The following is a 21,734-nucleotide window of genomic DNA, read 5'->3' on the forward strand; positions in this document are numbered from 1 at the left end:
GAGGTTGATTTTGTTCTTGCTGGGCCTGCTGCTGTCGTGATTCCATCATACGCTCCTCTACCATGCCCAGGTTCAGCAGAAACCTGATGAAGAGTCATACGGACTCGAAACTTTAACTGTATTCCTCTCCGCAGATGCTGTCAGACCTGTTGAGTTTTTCCAGCTATTTTTGTTCTTGTTTCAGCAGAAAACTGTATGCTGTTGCAGAGTTTCAATCAGTATTGACTGGCACAGTGGCGAGAAATCTGCTGGCACTTCAATCCAGCAGCCCTGAAAGCGCCTAGACGTTGTTTGTTGTGGACCTGTTTGCAGTCATGAGGACATGAGAAGGTGCCATGGGAAGGGGATGAGGTGTTAGGCGCGATATTGGAATAGGTCAGGATGTCCCGGAGGCTATGGTTCCTTCAGAATCCTGACCAGGGCGGGTAGGGAGCTTGGGAGGGGAAGATCTGCTTCTAAGTGGAGCCTTGCTGTATATAGCAGATACGGTGAATAATCCTTTGAACATGATGGTTTGTGGGGGGAAATTGAGGAAAAGAGGAACACTGTCGTGGCTCTGGGAGAGTGCATAAGTAGTGAGAGCAGAAGTGGGTGAAACGTGTCAGACATGCTGGAGGGCCCTGTCAACCACAGCAGTGGGGAGCTCTTACCTGAGGAAAAAGGAAGGCATTTCGGAAGCGCCCTTCTGGAAGGTTGCATCATCAGAACAGATGCAATGGAGCCGAAGAAAATGAGAAATCCAATGGAATCTTTCCAGGAATCGGGGAGTTAGGAGGTGTAGTCGAGGTAACTCTGGGATTTAATGAGTTTGTAATGAATGTTAGCAGACATTCTATACCCAGAAATGGAGACAGAGGAATCAGGGAAGTCAAGTGAAGTGTCGGAGATGGATCTTGTGAAGGTGAGATAGGGGTGGAAATTAGGAGTAAAATTGATTAACATTTCTATTTCCAGTCGAGAGGAGGAAGTAAGACTGATGCAGTCATCGATGTACCAGAAAAAAAAAACTGTGGGAGGGGGCCTGACCCAGATTGGAAGATATTTTTCTAATTCATTCAAGGGATTTGGGCTTCGCTGGCTGTGCTAGCATTTATCATGCATCTCTAGTTTCCCTTGGCAAGGTGGTGGTGATAAATGAGTTGCATCAGAGGGCATTGTAAGAGTCACATGTAGGCCAGGCCAGGTAAGGAGGGCAAGTTTCCTTCTCTAAGGGACATTAGTGAACAAGATGGGGTTTTACAACAATTGACACTGGTCACGGTCACCAATAGACTTACAATTCCAGAATGACCGGCATCTCTAGCACCCATGCAGATAGCCACACCTTTATTTGTAGAAAGTGAGCCAAATTAAAGGAGAAATGTTTCAATGAGAGAGCAAGTTCAGCCGAGCAGAGGGCAGTCATGGTGGTGGGGCACTATTCGAGCCCCATTCAATGGAGAAACAGAAAGCCCTCTAGCCGACCTAGTGGGGGATGGAGGTGTAGATTGGTTGGACGTCCGTAGTGAAGAGGAGGCGGTTTGTGTCAGGAAAGTGGGAACTTTTGAAATTACATAGGATATCAGCAGAATCATGAATGTACATGGGAATAGATTGGAGAAGGGGAGAAACAACTAGATTCATGAAAGGAATAAATAAATTCAGTACAGCAGGAGGAGTACAGGCAGAGAGAAAATAACAGAGATGGGTGAAAGGGTCCATTAAATGGGGGTAGTGGGGCGGGGCCTCCTGTTCAAAGAAGTGAGAATGGAGGCAAAAGTGATGGAAGAAGTATCCAACATTATGCCGAGCCCAAAAGTCATTGAGGTAGAGGCATAAGTGTATAAAACCCAGTTCTTTGCAGAGCACAGATCGTTCAGCATCAGAGAGGGAAAGGTGAGGGGGTATATTGAATATGCAGCAAGAGGTAGTATTAGAAGAAGTGATGGAGTCAGATGGAAGGGAAAGAGAGAAACGATCTAGAGGGGTGTTGATAACAATAAGCCTTTGGATCATGTGTTCTTGAACACCTGAAAAGAATATAAATTGTTTCGTGTTTAGGCTTCTGATGAAGCGAAGAATGAAATGAAACTCGGGACCAAGGGAATTTTGAGATAAGGTGAGTCGATGTTGCTGGTTAGAGGGGTCGAGTGTGTTCATGTAACAATGCATGGCACTAAGTGTGGACCATAAGATGCAGCGAGAACAGCAATCCCAGGAATTTAGCATGCCTCAGAGATACCAATGACCCTTGGTCGATTTGAAATATAAAGGATGGGACTTGAGTTGGAAACCACATGGTGTAAGTTAGAGCCAGAGACAGGCAGTAATGGAAGGAGATAGGGCTGTGAAAGTGAGTTTTGGTAAACACCTTATCAAACACCAAGAGGGAAATGGGAAGCAGTGAAGGTGAACATGGTGAAGGAGGCAAATGGAAATCCTGTCAAAGAAAGAGCAGATCTTTTTCAAGGTAGGCATTCCTGGAAGAGAGGCGGCAGTGAATTAAACGCTGAAATAAAGGCAAAATACTGCAGATGCTGGCAAAATTAAATAAAAACACAAATTGCTGGAAAAACTGAGCAAGTGTGGCAGAATCTGTGGAGAGAGAAACAGAGTTAAGGTTTCGAGTCCAAAATGCCACCTCTTCAGAACTGAGGAAAGGTGATGTGATGGGGTTCATGCCTTTGAAAAAGAGAGGAGGGGCAGGTGGAACAAAAGAGAAGGTCAGTGATAGGTTACAGGATGAGAGTACTTAAGTGACAGAAATCTCATGGAACCAAAGGCAAACGGAATGGTAATGACAGTATAACAGGAACAAAGGATTGTTCCAAAATAGGCGTGAATAACAGAATAAAGGTCTGCCTTGTCTGAGAGCAAAAACATGTGAACAAGAACATTGGAACAGGGCATATGTAGTGCCAGTGAATTGTTAATCCGGAGGCCCAGCCTAATGCCCTAGTGACATAGTCTCCAATCCCAGTGAGCAGCTGGTGAAAATTAGATTAACTGAACAAATCTGCAATTATGAAGATAGTCTCAAAAATGATGACTGTGAAACGATCATAGATTGTAGTAAAATCCCATCAGGTTCATTGATGTCCTTCGAGAAGCAAATCAGCCAGCCTAACCCGGTCTGGCCTTAATATAACCTACAGCAATGTGATAATTTTCTGAAATCTATCTAGCGAGATGGAAATAACTCCAGAACTCTATTTTAAACAGCCCATAATCCCGAAATAATGGCTACTAGCTCGTGATGCTCCTGTCGGGAAAACAGCATTCAGCAACCACAAACTGATGTGGCTCTTTTCCCATTTACCTTCGTTTGATCCAACCAATGGTGACTGGCTTTTCTTCAAATGGGCATATTTTCTCTTAATTTTTTATATGACAGACCTTCTTAATTCTGAACTAAAATCTCTGGTATAAGGAGTAAAATATCACTTTCCCTAGTGTCTCTACATCACTGTTGGCTCTCATTAAGAGGATCATTACAATAGCTTTTCTGCACCTATCCAAGGGAGTTCCTGGGAGAATCAAGGGGAAGTGGTGCTGGTCCCGGTGCTGCTACTGCTGCTATTGTTCGGAAATCGAGGGCTGACATCGTAGGAAGGGTGTAAATTGATTGCCTGGGTGAGTATTGCTGCTTAGGCATTGAGTCGATAAATATATGAATTATTAAAAAGGAACTAGTGAGTAGCTGCTGAGCATTATATTTTTGTTTCGAGTAATATTTTTTACAACTAGTAAATTGTGGTAAATATTTTTAGGGTTTGTCAGTACTAATAGATTTTATAAATATCAGAAATGTTTATTAATATTGGTAAGGATTTTTTTAGAAATACCAAGATTTACTAATAAATAAAGGAATGGAAGGATTGTTCCAAACTCAAGGGTGTCCATACTGTGCTACGTGACAACGCCAGGATGCTTTCCATATCCTATGTAATGATTTGTGCAGGAACTGCCGTCAGTAGCTCAACTTGCATTGCGTGTTGTGGAAATTGAGTAGCATTGGCGTCACTGCGGTGGCTCCGTGAGGCTGAGGGCTACGTGGATAGCACATTTATAGATCTGGTCACCCCACATTTTAAGACTGCGCAGGAAGGCAGGGAAAAGGTGACAACTACAGTCAAAAATAGCCAGATAGTGCAGGAGTCTCCTGAGTGCACCCCACCCTCCAAGCATTATTCAGATCTGATAATGATGAGAGTGATGGTTACTCTGGAGAGTGCAACAAGAACCAGGTTCGTGGCGCCACTGATGGCTCAGTTGCACAGGAGTATGTAAGGAAGTCCGGAAGAGCAATGGCCATGGGTGATTCGATAGTTAAACAAACGGGTAAACGTTTCTCTGGCAGCAGACGTGAATCCAGGACGTATGTTGCCTCCCTGGTGCCAGGGTCAAGGATGTCACTGAGTGGCTGCAGAGCACCCTGAAGGATAGGTTGAACAGCCAGAAATCGTGGCCCACATCGGTACAAATGACATCAGTAGAAAGAGAGATGTGACCTTGCAGTCAGAATTTAGCAAGCTAGGTAGACAAATAACACGTAGAGCCTCAAAAGTAATAATCTCCGCATTACTCCCACTGAGAAGTGAGTACAGAAATAGGGGGATAAGATGGATGATGCATGGGTGGAAAGATGGTGCAGGAAGGAGGGCTTTATATTCTTGGGACATTGGGACCGACCCTATTGGAGAATGGACCTGTACAAACTGAATGGTTTACACCTGAGCAAAGCTGGGATTGAGTTCTTTGTGGGGTGGTACCTAGTGCTGTTGGAAAGGGTTTAAACTAACTCAGTAAGGGTGTGGAAACTTGGCGAAAATATCAGGAGAAAATCCAGAGAAGAATAACAAAATACAGGGAGAGACAGGTAGTACCAAAATAGAGGATAGAAAGTTAATAGGTTAGGTCGGAGGAATGGAAAAAGTATTAGTAATAGAGTCTAAATCAGGGTTACAGTGCTTGTATGTGGATGCAGGGAATGTGGCAATTAATATTGGCGAGGTACAGGCGCAGATTGCCAGGTGGAATTACGATGATGTAGCTATAACAGAGACCAGCTCAAGGAAAGTCAGGACTGGGTATTAAATATTCCTGGAAACAAGGTGTCCAGGAAATATAGGAAATGAAGTTAAGGTTGGGCGGGGTGTGATGCACTGGTGGAATTGCTTAAGGAGAGTATTGAGGTGTTGCAGAAAGGGGATACCCGGCGGGGGGGGGGGGGGGGGGGGGGGGGGGGGGGGGGGGCAAGGGCATAATTGATTTGGCTAGAGCTAAGGCAATAAAAGTGCAATTACATTGCTTGATATAGACGATAAAGAGTAATCAATCTTTAATGAAATTACAAAGAGATGCAAAGACTATAGTGTAGTTTTTATGCAGAACTTTTAATATCCAGATAGAGACTAGGGTAGTGAAAGTGTAAAGGGGAGAGAGGGACAGGAGTTCCCAGAGTTTGTTGAGGGCAATTTTTCTCAGCAGCATGTGCACAGTTCAATGCGAAATGGGGCACTGCAAGACGTTGTTCTTGAGAATGAGTTGGGCCAAGTAGGTCAAGTGACAATGGGAGAACATTTAGGGGTCAGTGATGATTGTATCATAAGTTTTAGGATGACTATGGAAAGGGACATTTAACAAGGAGAGTAGAATAATTACCTGGGAGAAGTCAACTTCAGTGGGGTAGTAGCTTATCTGGGGTCAACATATTGGAGCCAAAGGTTGGCAGGAAAAACGGTAGTTCAAAAAAAAAGAGATGGTTTGGGCACAGTCAAGTGTAAGGGTTTTGGATTCTGGGCCAGAGATATCTAAGATAGACAGTCGACATTTCATAAGTAATGTTAAGATAGTTGATTAATTTTGTTAAGAGGCAACAGTTTGCATATGATGCATTGATTAATTAGACGGAATGAGTATACAACCCGTAACAGTTGGGAGCAGTTTACTGATCCCAAAGGACCAATGGACAGTTGTCACAGAGTGTGTTGATCTCAGTAGCCTGTAATAATAGCATTCTGCTCTCTAGTAGGAGTGTTAGGAATTTTTCCCTGGGTCATGCCCCTCATCCCTTTCTTCCTCTTCTATCTGAAGAAGGCATCTTCCCAACAAGCACTGCCACCTACCCAGGACAGCCCGCGCATTTATTAACATACCATTTGTCAGGGGGCTGGTAGCTTCCCCGTGTCAATCATGTATTCAAACCCAAAACAAAAACAAAAACAAAAATACCTGGAAAAACTCAATAGGTCTGGCAGCATCTGCGGAGAGGAGCACAGTTAATGTTTCGAGTCCGAATGGCCCTTCAACAGAACTAAGTAATTTTGTACTTAATTTTTTTTACTTAAAATTACTTAGTTCCGTTGAAGGGCCATTTGGACTCGAAACTTTAACTGTGCTCCTCTCCGCAGATGCTGCCAGACCTGCTGAGTTTGTCCAGGTATTTTTGTTTTAGTTTTTGTTTTGGATTTCAGCATCCACAGTTTTTTTGCTTTTATCTATGTATTCAAACCCTCCTGGCCAATGGATACACGGCAGGTACCCAAATTGTCAGCGTGGTTACCTTCTCCCCTGTTTATCACACTGCTCAAGGACAACTTTTTTAGTTTACATCATGTTGAGCATTATTTCCTTGGCCTGTATAAACATTTGAAAGGGTAAGAGGTTGCAGCAGATGCCATGCCACCAACCTTGGAATACCAACAAGGCAGCCTGAGTGAAGTGACTTTGCCATTTCCAGGGCCTGGATAGTAGTTGAGGTTTTTATAAATTGCCTTTCCAGGGAGAGAATCAATGTTGTTTAGATAACCTTATAAAGGATCTATACTATGCAGAAAATACAAGTTTAATAAAGACACGGTTTTATTGCACAAGGTATATTACCTCTAAGTGGAAAGGTAAGGGAAACAAATCCAGAGCTCCCTGGATGACAAAGGAGGTAGAAATTAAAACAAAGAAGAAAAACCGTGCTTGCGACAGATGTCAGGTACGAAATACAATTGCCAGGCTGAATACAAAAATTGCAGGGGGAGGTGAAAACGGAAATAAGAGAAGCAAAGAGAGAGTATGAAAATAGGCTGTAACACGATCCCTGTTTCAATTTGATGAGTGTAATCTTTAAATTAATGTATCTAAAGCGAAGCCCATTGTCTTTATTTTTGTTTATCCAAATTTCGTGAGAATGGGTTTTAAAAATACATTTTTGGGGAATATTGTCACACTCTGTAAAGGAGGTTGTGTGTCTGTGTGCGTGTGTGATTTAAAGCTGGGCAAGAGTTTGATAGGAGTTTAGTTGTTGGGTGGTTTGAAAACATGAACAGAATAGAGGTGTTAAGTTGAGGTACAAATAAATAGTTTCGATCTAATATTTGCATTTTTAGATAATATGCTAGTTTGTTTCAATACCAAGGGAAAGTCAGAGGTTATAAGAAAAATGGTTGCCTCTTGCAGGAGTTCATAGGTAAACATGTCGTAGGGATATGATGTTTTATTGGCCCAGAAGTAAAGGCAAGATGGAAACATGAAATATCTAATATTTGGATGGGTTTGAGTTTGAAAGAGGGGTATCAGGGCAATGGAAATGATATGAAAGGAAAATAAAAGGTATAATATAGTTACTGTGCAGAGCTGTTAATCTGTTGAACTGGAGATCTATTGATCTGGAGATGGCTGGATATCGCTGGGACTGTCTGAGCTGCTCAGATAACTGACAAGCTGGAAGAGGATGCAGGTTAAATCAAACATCCAGTCAAGTTAGAGAAGTCTTGGGCTGCAGCAAGTGGTTTTCTTCTGAAGTGAATTCCACTGCAAAGTGGAAGCGGGTAAAAGTCAAGAGATACACCTTTATTGAAGCTATTGCAGTTTTCCATGTATAATATTATTGGATTCCATAGCAGACATCTATAAGCTAGTGTTGCCTGGAAGGTGTTTGCTTGTGGGTTTGATCAAGTAAAGAGTTTTGGGGCAAAGGTTTTGTAAATCTAACCTTAAATGTCTAACTGCAAAAATGAGTGCTCATGTTTCTTTTAAATCTTTGTAAATAAAACTTTTACTTTTAATTTTCAAACCCTGAAATGTTACTGGACCTCTTACTGTTGAGATCGGTACGCCTTTTTCTCGTAAGCACAATACAAAAAAGAAGGTTGTGGCCTGTAAACCGAGTTTCCCTCTGGGATTTGGTTTGCACAGCAATTAACATGGCTGTGGACACAATTGCCCTTTCCTTTCCTTTTCATTAAACTGTAATATATTTGTTCATTTAAAGATTTGCCGATTTCTTCCCCGGCTACTTTCTCTAACAAATAATTACAAACACTAACATCTAGAGGGCTAAGATGCCATTTTTGCAGCCCCCCTACGCATCATTCGCGTATGAAGCAGATTGAAGGTATAATCTACGGTCAAATGTTTTGGTAGATGTGAAGACTCTGTGATATCGATAAAATCATGCATAACTGTGAATGATGACTCCATCATGCATCAAGTTTAGTCAGAAGCAATTATCTTACTAAATGACCTTCTTCTGATCTCAAGATGTGGGCACATGCAGTTCCCTTCATCACTTTGGACTGCAGCGGTTCGAGAAGGCAGCTCAACACCACCTTCTCAAGGGCAATTAAGGATGGGCAATAAATACTGACCCAGCCAGTGAAGCCCACATCCCGTAAATGAACTTAAAAAACACGAGCAAAACGCAAGGTTAGACTTTTCTTCACGATTGGCTATACTTTGGAATAAAGTTTTGGCAAAATAAATGAAGATCCCTTCACGTCAGCGATGAAACGAAACATTTTATTGTCTAAGGATATCAGCGATAATGTCTGCGATGGGATGATCTTTTACAATTCTTGTTGAACTTTTTTATACTTCAAAGTGACAATAAGTCTAATCTAGCAAGTTATTCAAAGGATGGGAAAATATGTATTCCCCAGGAAATCACAAAAAAGAGCAAATTTAGACTGGCGTCACTATAATTTTCATCAGTGTTGTATCAGCTGCTCCAGTGTTAGTTTAACGTATACGAAGCTTGATCTTGAAATGAATTATATTATATACCAGTTGCTCTGGATAGTACATGACACATCTGTCACAGTGTGAGTGTGCTGCCTGGAAATCTAACTCACGTTGATGTCATTAACGTTGATATCGCTCAGTGGCAATGTAGGAGGACAGGTCTTTAGAAACAAGAAGTCACTTTTGGATGATTCCGGCGTTAAGCGAATGGTGTAATTGTAAGTCTCAGAAGCAGGGAGGGTCTGCGCAGCTCCATAATACTTGAAAGATTTGTTTGGTGCGTGCCTCAGATTAAAGACATCGTCTAAATTCCTCCGCATGCAACAACAATGCAATGTAGGCCTCTGGTTAATCGTATTATGTTGGTCTTGCTTGCATTTCAGAGTGACCAAAAAAATTATGATTGCAAGAAATATGACGCTTGTTGATGCAAAGATTGCTATTAAATATATATTTAGATCAGAGAAATATTCAGCATGCCGAAGATGGTTTTTATGTTCAGGAGGGTTATCTGTGCCGTTCGCGTGTCTTGACAAGAGGATTGTGACCGTGCTTGATAAACTCGGTTCTCCATTGTCCTTCACCAAGACAACAATTTTTTGTGTGGTGCTGTCTTGTTCGATAAAGCTTCTTGATGCCCTGATTTCTCCAGAGTAACGACTCATAGCAAGGAGACTCCGATCAGTGGCCTCAATCAGTTCATAGAAAAGTCTGGCGTTCTGACCGGAATCTGCATCATTAGCTGTTACCTTGGTGATTAAGTATCCTGGATATATTGAGTGCGGAATAGTCACCAATGCCGCTGAAGTATCCCGCCTTGGTGGTGAAATAATAAGGGGAGGATTGTCGTTTTGATCTAAAATAATGATGTTCACTGTAGTAATGCTGCTCAGTGACGGAGATCCACCATCCCGAGCTTGAACTGTGATCTGCACGTTTTTCAGTTGTTCATAGTCAAAGGAGACCAGTGGAAAGATGCTCCCACTTTTGGAATTTATTGTGAAGTAATCGGGCGCCGACGCATCTTGCATCTTATTCTCCAGAATAGAAAATGAGATGTCGCCATTATTTTCAAAATCAGGATCCGAAGCTGTAACAGAAAATATAGAGGCACCAGGAGTGTTATTCTCCATCAGATACACGTTATATAAGGACTGTGTAAACTGCGGAACGTTATCATTTATATCAGAAATCGAAAGGAAGATAGTTTGATTCGTGGAAAGAGAGGGCGATCCAGCATCCCAAGCTGAAATCGATATGTTGTAAAGTGCAGTCGTTTCACGATCCAGTTTATCACTGGTTACAAGCTTATAGCGATTCGGCAAAGGCGTCTGGAGTTTAAATGGAACGTTGATTGGAATCTGACATCGAACTCGCCCGTTCTCTCCAGAATCTCGATCGGTTACACTGAATACAGCGAGCACATGACCTGGAGCCGCATTTTCTTGTACCATTTTGGTTAATGAAGTCAGCTTTATTTCCGGGGCGTTATCATTCACATCAACTAACGTAACAAAGACCTTGGCATGCCCTACGTTTGGAGCATTGTCCACAGCTTGGACATCAAGCTCATAAACGTCTGATTTTTCATAATCCAGTAACCCTTGAACTCTGATCTCGCCGCTTTCGCTTTCCAAATTGAACAACTTGCGCACTCTCTTTGAGGCGTAATTGCTAAAGGAATATTTAAATTCAGCATTCGCACCTTCGTCTAAATCAAATGCGTGTAGCTTCGTCACTAAAGTACCATTTGGTGCATTCTCTAATACACTTGAACGATATATTTCGTGATCAAATACAGGTGCGTTATCATTAGCATCTGTAACAGTAATAAAAATATCAATTGTGCTAGACCTTTGCGGGGTACCCGCATCTAGTGCAGTCAATATCAGTTGAAAGGATGCCTGCTGCTCGCGGTCCAATGGTTTCTCCAACAACAATTCAGCGATTTTTCTACCATCGTTTCTTGTCGGCATTTTGAGGCTGAAGTATTCATTTACACTAATCTGGTAAGTGCTGATCGTGTTTGAACCAACGTCTGGGTCGTGCGCGCTCTCGAGAGGGAAGAGCGTCCCAGGGGCAACTAACTCAGAAAGGGACAATGCAAATCTCTTTTCCGGGAAATTCGGTGAGTTGTCATTTACGTCTAATATCTCCACTTCAACAGGAAAAATTTCCAAAGGATTTTGGAGCGAGAGTTCCAAAGACATGGAACAGGTAAGGCTCTCCATGCAAAGCTCTTCCCTGTCAATTCTTTCATTAACAAACAACACGCCATTTTCCAGGTTTACCTCGAAATATTGTTTTCTTTCAGCAGACAGCAGCTGAAACCTCCGCGACAATAATTCTCGAATGCTTATCTTTAAATCCTCAGCGACGTTTCCAACAAACGAACCAATCTTCAGTTCTTCTCGAACAGAATACCGAATCTGACCAATAACCATATCCGAGACACAAAGCAGGAACATAATATACTTCCCGCTGCTGAGTGTATTCGCCATCGCTCTGGTTTTTGTTCGACCTATATCAGAATTGATAACAATTTTTCCAGTTGTCGCTTCAGCCTAGCACAGAATGCGTGTTTGCACATGACGATTGATAACAAACCGAGAAATTCAGAAATGCAATTGGAAAAGTCCTTCTAAACATTGCTTTACGGCGCAAACGCCAGCACTGTGTCCTTTCCTTGCGATTCTGCTCTGTATTTGATAATGATGGTGGAGGGGGGGGGGGGGGGGGGGGGGGTAGATCTCTCAGAGCGTCACAGCCGCTTATTGGTAGACAGCGACGCAAGGAGCCTCTGCCAATAACTGCATCAAGCTTTTCTTAAAGCAGGCATTTTTTCAAAATTCTTCACGAATATTTACGAGTGTTCAATGAAAAATCCCCGGCATATATACTAATCATAATTTTATATTTTTCTTTAAGAAATAAGCAGTTCATCAAAAGATAATATATGATGTTTGATTATCATCAATAACAATCATTGCATTTATCGATAAATTGCGTTAAACTAAGTCAACATTTTATCCAGAGGACTCCATGTCAGTTTTCTTTTTGCAGGTAATGTATTGTCAAATGTCGTTGAACATGAAGTCTTGAAAAATAATTTAACAATTCGACATCAAAGTGTCCCGCCTCATTTAACCAAAATTTATAGGTTACAACCTTGGAATTTAAATAACTGCTGCATGTTACCGGATTGCAAATTTGATTTCCAAGTGTACGGGGGGTGGGGGGGTGGGGGGGGGGGGGGGGTGTGGGTGGGGGGGGGAGCGGGCTGGGGGTACGTAACTTATGTTAGATGGTTATGCATATTCATGCCCTCTGTAACGAGAAATTCTGTTTTGCAATAATGATATTTGAAATGAAAGGCACACTTCCCTTTTTTTTCTTTTATAGCATGCATGGCTAATTTACATTGAATTTGTGTTATCATCCAATTACATTGTAAATAAGAACTGATAAGTTCTTGATAGTATGGCAGATTTTTCTTTCACATTTGGAGGACTGGTTCAAAACCAACCTGGATTCACGGTATGAAATCCGATTCTTTTAGCTATTTGGCGAAATAGATATCAAATGCCGTCAGAGTCGGGAGTGACGCAAAAATGCCACAACTTCCAGGGCTTCGTCTTTGTCCACAGAAGGGCCATGAGGAGGCTGGTGTCGGAAAAGAAATTAACACGTTATTCTCCATTTTGATTTTGCTATTACCTCGCAGCAAAGGCTTACTGTTTTTCGGTTCGAAGTTAGCTGAATCTATCCATTTTAATCAAAGCAAAATATTGCGGATGGTGGATGTCAGAAATCAAAACAGACATTGCTGGAAATACTCAGCAGGGCAGGCAGCATCCGTGGAGAGAGAAGCAGAGTTAACGTTTCGTGTCGAAAATGCCTTTTCTTCAAGAGTTCCGTGTGCGTAATACTGGCATTACGAATTTGAATCATTGTTAATACGCAATAACAAGGTTTTGCTTTCGCTGCCTTCAGGACAGTAACTCAGGAAAAATCATGAAGTTTGCAGACGGAGCTGCCCTCTGCTGGAAATGCGGGAGCTACGTTGCTTTCTACGTTTCGAAAATAATATTTGTAATCCAATGCAGGAAAACTTCAAAGCAAAGAAAAAGGCAGAAAGATGGTAAAAAATCCCTTTCTGCATTTCTTCACAAATATAATTTGGCCGCATAAGGGCAGTAGTAGAAATTCCAGAATCAGATAAGATTTATTGCATTTAATTTTATTTTCTCCTATAACATCAATACATTTCAAACTAATTTTCCAACGTTACAATGTGTACATTTTATTTAAACTAAAACCTGCTTAATTAGATCATCAAAGATATTGGATGGTTTCTCTTGTAACATCCAAAGCTGTAACAAACACAAAGATGTAGAATATTTCTACATTTAGAGTAGACTAACTGACCATCTAGGAATACTACCGAATTACCTCGTGGTCTTATTATCTCCAGGAAAGACGACCGATCAGTGAAGAAGACCAATTTGAAATCACACAACCACACAAAATCAAGCTACTACGGATGCAGAAAACCTGAAATGATGAATGATCATTCAGCCTGTTTCTCTCCACAGATACTGCCCGATTTACTCAGTATTGGCAGCATTTTCTGGTTTTATTATTCCTAAAATTAGCAATATTTATGCACTGGTGTGCAGTCCCGTACTGCACTGCAAGTGAAGACCCAAGTGTTTCTTAAATGCACTGAGGATTTATGTGTCTGCCACGCGAGATCCTGATTCCCACTACACTCTTGTTGAAAAACAAAAGTCTCGTCAACACCCCTCTAATCATTCTATGGATTATTTTCAATCTATGGCTTCTGGCTATTGACCTCTCTGCTAAGTGAAAGATGTTTTATCCCACCTCACTCTATCTCGGCACCTCATAAATTTATGCACTTCGATTAAATTTCCCCTTTACCTCCTCTGTTAACAAGTAATCTCCATTCATAGCAACGTAGAAGTATATCAAAATGCAGCAGGGAATTAGGTCACCTGGTCTATTGCGTATAGGCCGACTGATAAAGAGTTATTCAGCTCAATCCCACTTTCCAACTTTTGGTCCATAATCTTCTAGGTATTAACACTTCAAGGGCATATCCAAGTATTTTTATATATAAACTTAACATCGCTCTCTGTCTCCAATAGCCTTCTATCAATGAATTCCAAACCCGAAAAACCTTCTGTGTGAAATAGTTGTTCCTCAACATCCTTCAGTTCCATTTACCAGCTAGTTTAAATCCCTGTGCTCTCATTATTAGCATGTTCACTAACAGAAAAATGTTCTTCCCATCCACTCTATCTAAGGCAATCATTCTCCGTCCATTCTCCTTTGCTCCAATGAGAAAAGCCCAGTCTATCCAAACTTTCCTCATAGTTTAACTACTACATTACTTGCCACATGCTCTTAATTCTTCTCCGCTCTGTAGCGTCTAATTTGATGAGATCCTTCGTGCAATGTGGTGAACAGAACAGTACCCTGCATCTGGCTGCGATCTAACCAGTGTTTTATAAAGTTCTAGCAGTCATCTTCCTTTTATATTCGTGCAGTGACGATTAAATGAAGGAATATAATTTCTCTTCTTATCTTAAGAGGTCTGTGCACATGCATAACATGTTCCCTTTGCACTTCTCTGTACCCTACTTATTATAAATACCTAGTTCATGCTTCATAGCGATATTTAAGAGCTAATTTTTAGTTCTGTAGAGATTAAAGTTGTGTAAAAATGTGATCAATGTAACTAATGCAACTTGAAAACTATTGCAGTTAAAAGATCGAAGAAATTTTGATTTAAGGGTTAGCAGCTAGAAGTGTAAGACCATAAAATAGCAGCTGAGCTTACTTAGCTGGAGAATTGGATGCGAGTTGTCTATACTGCTCGCAAAGTTCTAGATTTTCTTTTCTTTAGCTGTGTTTGCTGCGTGAGTGAGTGTTCAGAAGCAAGGGGAAAAGGCATACTGAAAACGTGCTGCTGTTAGCAGGCTACAGGCAGCAAAGGTATTGTTGTCAGCTGGCACTGTATAGTAGGAGCACATGAGCCGTTTTATGGCTCTGTGCAGTTAGGGCTCAGAGGAAGCCCTGTTGAGCTGATATGGTGGCAGAAGCTCACTGGCACCGTGTTGGAAAGGATTAGGGGTCAGAAGAAGCCCTGAGAGCCATTAATGGAAAGGTGCACGTAGACAGGAGACTACAACTGAGTGAGACGAAATCAAATGAATAATTGGGAACTTGGTTCAGATGGCAAGTTCTGCTGAGATCTTCTTCAGTTTAAATTGATATTGAGAGTTCGGTTCTTACTTTCACACATTGTTAGCCCAATAGCCTAGTTAAGCAGAGAGCTGCCTGAAGTGGCAGCTTTCTGTCAATCAGCTGAAGGTAGTTGTCCCCAATAAGTCATAATGACTGCCAGAAAGTTGAGCTAACTTGTGAGTCACCAGAGGCTTTATATATAAGCAGAGGGGTTTTAAATCCACACGGACAAAACTGTGTGTGGACAAGAGACTACGCCTGAGTGGGACGAAGATCAAGTCAGCATTTGGTAATTTGGTTCAGGCTGGAATTCGGTGCATTGGAGCGAAAAGGTGCTCCTTTTCCTGCTTTTTTTTCAGCCTGCAGTAATTAGTAAGTTTCGTTCCTTGTCTCCAAGCTAGGTGAGTGAAACTTTCTATTGATTTAGCTGCATCACTTATTAACTATTTGACTGAATAAATAAATGATGTTGGACTGAAACGGCAGGCCTGGCAGTGTGCCTTGTCTGCAGCACATGGGAAACTGTGAAATGCACTGCACTATTTGACAACCATATCGCAGGAAATGCAGGCAGATTAGACTAATTCAGCTCAGAATTGAGAAGCTGAAGACACAGTGGTGGACATTGTGGGGCAGCAGGGAGTGAGAGAGTAACCTGGACACTTTGTTCCAGGAGGCTGTCACACCCCTTAGGTCAAGGAGAAATTTAGAGTGAGTCAAAGCTCAAGGACTGGAGGCTGCGACTGTGAGTCGGGGAAGTATGATGAACCAGCATGCAGGGGTGGAGAAGGCTCAGCCCCTGACTTTATCCAACAATTGCGAAGTGTTTGCTACCTGTGTGCTAGAGGAGAACGATTGCAAGGTGCGTGAGTGGACTGACCATGGCACCCTTGTGAAGGATGCCATTCATGTAGGGGGAGTGAAGATGAATGTAGTAGTGATAGGAGACAGCATAGTCAAGGGAATAGATAATGTTCTCTGCAGCCGAAAACGGGATCGCTGAAGGTTTTGTTGCCAGAGTTAAAGACATTTAATCGAGAGAGGGAGGGGGAGGGTCCAGTTGTCGTGGTCACCGTTGGAATCAACAATATAGGTAGAACCAAGAACGATGTTCTGCTAAGAGAATTTGTGGAGTGAGGAACCAAAGTAAAACACAAAACATCAAAGGTAATCATCTCTGGACTGTTAGCAGAGCCATGTGCAAATTGGCATATGGTCAAGCAGATTAAACATGTGTCTCAAATGTTGGTATGGGAGAAGGGGCTTTGATTCACGGGCCACTGGCATCAACACTCAGGGAAGAGTGATATATTCCGTTTTGATCAGCTCCACGAGAACCTGGCTGGAAACTGTGTCCTGGCCAATTGTATAACTAGGGCTGTGTAAATGGCTTTAAATTAACAACGGTATGGAGTGTGGGTGAAGAAAGATTTAGAAATCCGAAGAAAGGTCAACACATCGGAACAGTATAACAATCTGGGCAAAGACAAGCAAAGTGAGTCAGGAAGGGACAGAACATGTAACAAAATGTGTATATCAGCACATAAGGACGCTGCAGAGAACAGAAGTAAAGAGTTGATGTTAAAAGTTCTTTATTTTAATGCATGAAGCATCCGCAACAGGATAGATGAATTAGTAGCACAAATAGAGATAAATCATTTAGGTTTAATTGCCATTACAGAGAAATAACTTCAAGGTGATTAAGGATGGGAATAAATATTCCAGAGTACACAATATTTAGGAAAGACAAACATAATGGCAAAGGAAGGGGAGGGGCTGTAGTCCTGATAGTAAAAGATGAAGTAAGGACATTAGTGAGAAAGGATCTGCCTCTGAGGGTCATGAAGTCGCATTAGTGTGGCTGTAAATTAGGAATAACAGCACTGCTGAGAGTAGTTTATCGGCCCCCTGACAGTAGTTACACCTTTGTAAGGAGCATTAAACGAGAATTTATTAGACCATGTGAAAAAACAATGTAATAATTGTGGGGACCTAAATCTTCATATAGGCTGGGACAATAAAATTGGCAAGGGTGTTCTAGAAGGTGACTTTGTAGAATGTTTGCACGGCAGTTTCATGGAGCAATTACCTGTGTCAACAGACTAGATGTTAAAGCTGTCTTAGATCGAATATTAATTAATGAGGCAGGGTTAATAAGTAATGTTGCAGTGAAAAATCCTCTGGGAAAAAGTGGTGATAATACAATTGAAATCGATTTTAAGTTTGAAAGTGACATACTCCATTCACATTTAAAAATCTTAAAATTAATAAGAGCCATTTGCATAGGTACCATAGGAGAACTGGCTAAGGTTAATTGGGCAATTGGACTAAACGTTATGAAGATAAATAAACAGTGGAAATATTTAAAGAAATCAATCAAAGTCTTCAGCAAAAATACATTCTACTGAAAAACAAAAACTGAGTGAGAAAGACCCACCCATAGCACACTCAGAAAGTTAAGGATGGTATTAAATTAAAAGATGAGGCTTACAATGTTGCAAAAAGCAGTGGCAAGACCGAGGATTGGGAGTGTTTTAGAAACCAGCATAAGTTCACAAAAATGTTGCTAAAAAAGGGAAAAAGTGCAATATAAGTAAAGTAACTAGAAATATAAAAGCAGATTGTAAGAGACCTTATAACTATATAAAGAGGAAGAGGGTAGCTGAAGTTTTCCCCTTAGAAGCAGAGACAGGAGAAATTATCATTGAGAATGACAAGATAGCATAGGCATTTTGTCTGCCTTCACGGTAGAAGACAAAAGTTTCATACCAAAAATAGACAGTGTTCTAGGTGCTAATAAGAATGAGGAAATTAAGGAAATAAATATCAACAGAGGAAATCTTATGGATGTAAAATCATATGATCTATACACTGAGGTTCGAAAAGAGAAGGCTTCTGAAATAACGGATGTGCTGGCATAATCATACTTTTACAAAACTCCTTAGATTCGGGAACAGTCTCATTACATTCAAAGTCAACAAATGTTACATGACTTTACAAGAAAGGAGGGGGAGAGGAAAGAGTGGGCTAAAGGCCAGTTAATCTAACATCAGTTGTTGGTAATTTGCTAGAATCTATTATTAAGGAAGTTTTAACAATGCACTAAGAAAAGCGTAACATTATTAGAACAAGTCAACATGGTTTTACGAAAGGGAAATCCTGATTGACAAATTTATTGGAGATTTTTGAGGGTGTAGTTAGTTGGGTAGATAAATGGAACCGGCAGATGTAATAATGCTGGATTTCCAAAATGCATTTGGTAAGGTGCCACTGAGTGCTTAATGGAAAATAGCAGGGCTCATGGAATTTGCGGTAGCATTTTAGCATGGGTAGAGAATTGGCTAATCGATACAATGTAGAGAGTGGGCATAAACAGGGCTTTTCCAAGTTGGCAAGCAGTGAGCAATGGAGTGGTGCAAGGGTCAGTGCTGGGGCCTCAACTATTTATGATTTATATTAGTAGCTTAGATGAAGAGACAGAGAGTAATGTTTCAAAGTTTTCTGATGATATCAAGCCAGATGGGAAGGTAAGCTGTGTGGAGGACATAGAGATATAGATAGGTTAAGTGAACGGACAGCAATATGGCACATGGAGTATAGAAATTATACATTCATTTTGAGGGATATAAGAGTGGGTCTAAGACTAATATTTTAAACCTAAACAAGGGCAATTATGAGAGCATGAAAGCAGAGCTAGCGAAATGGAACTAGCGATTTAGGTTAAGGAATGAGTCAATACAGACGCAGAGGCAGAAATTTAAGGGAATATTTCAGAATACACAGAATAGATACACTCCAGTGAGAAAGAAAGATTTCAAAGGCAGGACCCACCATCCACGGTTAGCTAAAAAGTTAAATTTAGTAACAAGCTTAAGGTAAAAGCATACGATTGAACAAAGAATGGGTGGCAGGTTAGAAGATTGGACAGAATATAAAAGAGCAACAAAGAATGGATAAAATATTAATTAGTAGGGACAGATTAAGTATGGGAGAAAGCTAGCTGGAAATATAAAGACAGACAGTAAGAGATTCTCTGGATATTCTAAAAAGAAAAGAGTTAACAAAGTGAGTGTTGGTCCTATAGAAAATGAGTCTTGGGACTTAATATTGGGAAATAAGGAGATGGCAGATGAATTCAACAAGTATTTTACATAGTTCGTCACTATAAAGGATGCAAGTAAAAGCCTCGGCACAACTGTAAATCAGGAATTGGAATGAAGGGAGGAACTCAATACAATTACAATCGCTGGGAAAGTGGTTAAAAGCAAACTGTTGGAACTGCAGGTTGACTAATCCCTGGTACAGATGGACCTCATGCAAGGGTTTTAAAAGAAGTGGCTAGTGAGATGGTTGATGCATTGGTTTTAATTTTCACAAATTCATTAGATTCGAGAAGGCTCTATTAAATCGGAAAGTGCCTAATGTAACTCGATTATTCAAAGAGAGACAGAGCGACAGAAAGCAAGAAACTATAGGTCAGTTAGCTTAAAATATCTCATAGGGAAAGTGTTACACACTATTATTAAAGATGTCATAGCAGGGCACTTAGATAAGTTCAAGTTATCAAGCAGAGTTAACATGGTTTTGTGCAAGGAAAATCATGTTTAGCCAATTTTGTAGAGTTATTTGAAGAAGTAAAACGTGCTTTGGCTAAAGGCGATCTGTTGGATGTGCTGCACATAAATTTTCAGAAGGCATTTGACAAGGTGCCATGTCAAAGATTAGTGCGTAAATTAATAGCTAATGATGTTGGGGGTAACATATTGGCATGGATAGAAGACTGGCTAGCTAACAGGAAATAGAGAGTAGGAATAAATAGGCCATATTTTCGTTGGCAGGATGTGACAATTTGTGCGCCACAGGGTTTAGTGCTAGGGCCTCAACTGTTTGCACTTTATATAGATGATTTGGATCAAGGGACCGATGATATGGTGGCTAAATTTGCTGATGATACAAAGATAGGTAGGAAATTAAATTGTGAAGAGAACATTAGGAGGCTACAAAAGGTTATAGATAGGTCAAGTAATTGGGCAAAGATCTGACAAATGAAGTACAATGTGGAAAAATGTGAGGTTGCTGATTTTGTTCGGATGAATAAAAATAGAAGCATATTATCTAAATGGCATGAGATTGCAGAACTCTGAGATACTGGGGGATCTCCGTGTCTTAGTGTATAAATCCCAAAAGATTAGTTTGCAGGTGCAGCAAGCTATTTGCAAAACTAATGGAATACTATCCTTTATTGCAAAGGGAATCGAATACAAAAGTAGATAAGTTATGCACCAGTTACACAGAGCATTGTTGAGACCATACCTGGAGTACAGTGAACTGTGTTGGCCTCATTATTTAAGGAAATGTGTAAATGCATTGGAAGGAGTTCAGAGAATGTTTAGTAGATTAATACCTGGAATGGGCTGGTTGTTTTATGGGGAAAGGCTAGGCAGACTAGACTTGTATCATTGGAGTTTAGAAGAGTAAGAGGCGACTTGACTGAAACAAATAAGATCCTGAAGGGAGTTGACAGTGTGGATGTGAAAAAGATTTTTCCTCTTGTGTGAGAATCTAGAGCTAGGCACCACTCGTTATATATAAGGGGTTCCCATTTAAGACAGATAGGAAGAACAAAATCTCTCCCTCAAGATGATGAGCAATGATCTCCTTCAAGAGATCACTGAGGCAGTGTATTTGAATGTCTTTAAGGCAGAAGTATATAGATTCTTGATAAGTAAGGGGGTGAAAGGATGTCGGGAGTAGGCAAGAATGCGAAGTTGATTTTAAAATTAGATCACCCATAATCTTATTGAATGGCAGAGAACGCTCCAGGGGCCAAGTGGCCTATGCCTGCTCCTAATTAATATGTTTGTATGTTCATATTATAATGTAGGGAAGTTAAACGTTAGTCAGTTTGTTCATCAGAATAAAAAGCAGAATATGTTTTAAAAGCTGAGCAACTTGTAAGCCTTGATGGTCAAGGAAACTTGGGTGTGGTTGTGCAAGGGGTGCAGAACGTTAGCATGCAGATACAGCATGTTTTTCTTTGATCTGGTATGATAAATTTATTTTTGGTTCGTCAACATCCATAAAGCCTTGAGTCTTTATTCTCTTAGCAAGTGTCTTGAATCTAAAACTTTCCCTATTTTCAACAAAACGTTATTGGCCCCTAACCAGATCACACCAAACACTTGGGTATCTTAAACAAAAACAGAATTACCTGGAAAAACTCAGCAGGTCTGGCAGCATCGGCGGAGAAGAAAAGAGTTGACGTTTCAAGTCCTCATGACCCTTCAACAGAACGGATATCTTGTATCTTGGGTATCTTGTCTGGCATCACAAAACTGTGTATTCTTGTGGATCATTAGTATTGTGCATTCCCATCTTTCCCCAAATTGATTATGTGGTTTATTTTTGCAGTGAATTATTTTGCGATTTGTCTGCCCACTTGCTGATTCCATCGATATATTCCTCCA

General features: G+C 40.8%; 1 protein-coding gene across 1 annotated transcript in view; it reads right to left on the bottom strand.

Moving 5' to 3' along the window:
* Positions 1 to 8,758: 8,758 nt before the first annotated feature.
* LOC121281394 (cadherin-23-like) overlaps positions 8,759 to 21,734 on the bottom strand; it is a 125,375-nt gene continuing 112,399 nt past the window's right edge. The window contains 1 exon segment of the mRNA XM_041194338.1: positions 8,759 to 11,558. Coding sequence (XP_041050272.1) covers positions 9,096 to 11,558 — 2,463 coding nt within the window. The 3' untranslated portion in view covers positions 8,759 to 9,095.

This window comes from Carcharodon carcharias, chromosome 8 (assembly GCF_017639515.1).
Source record: "Carcharodon carcharias isolate sCarCar2 chromosome 8, sCarCar2.pri, whole genome shotgun sequence".
Lineage (NCBI taxonomy): Eukaryota > Metazoa > Chordata > Chondrichthyes > Lamniformes > Lamnidae > Carcharodon > Carcharodon carcharias.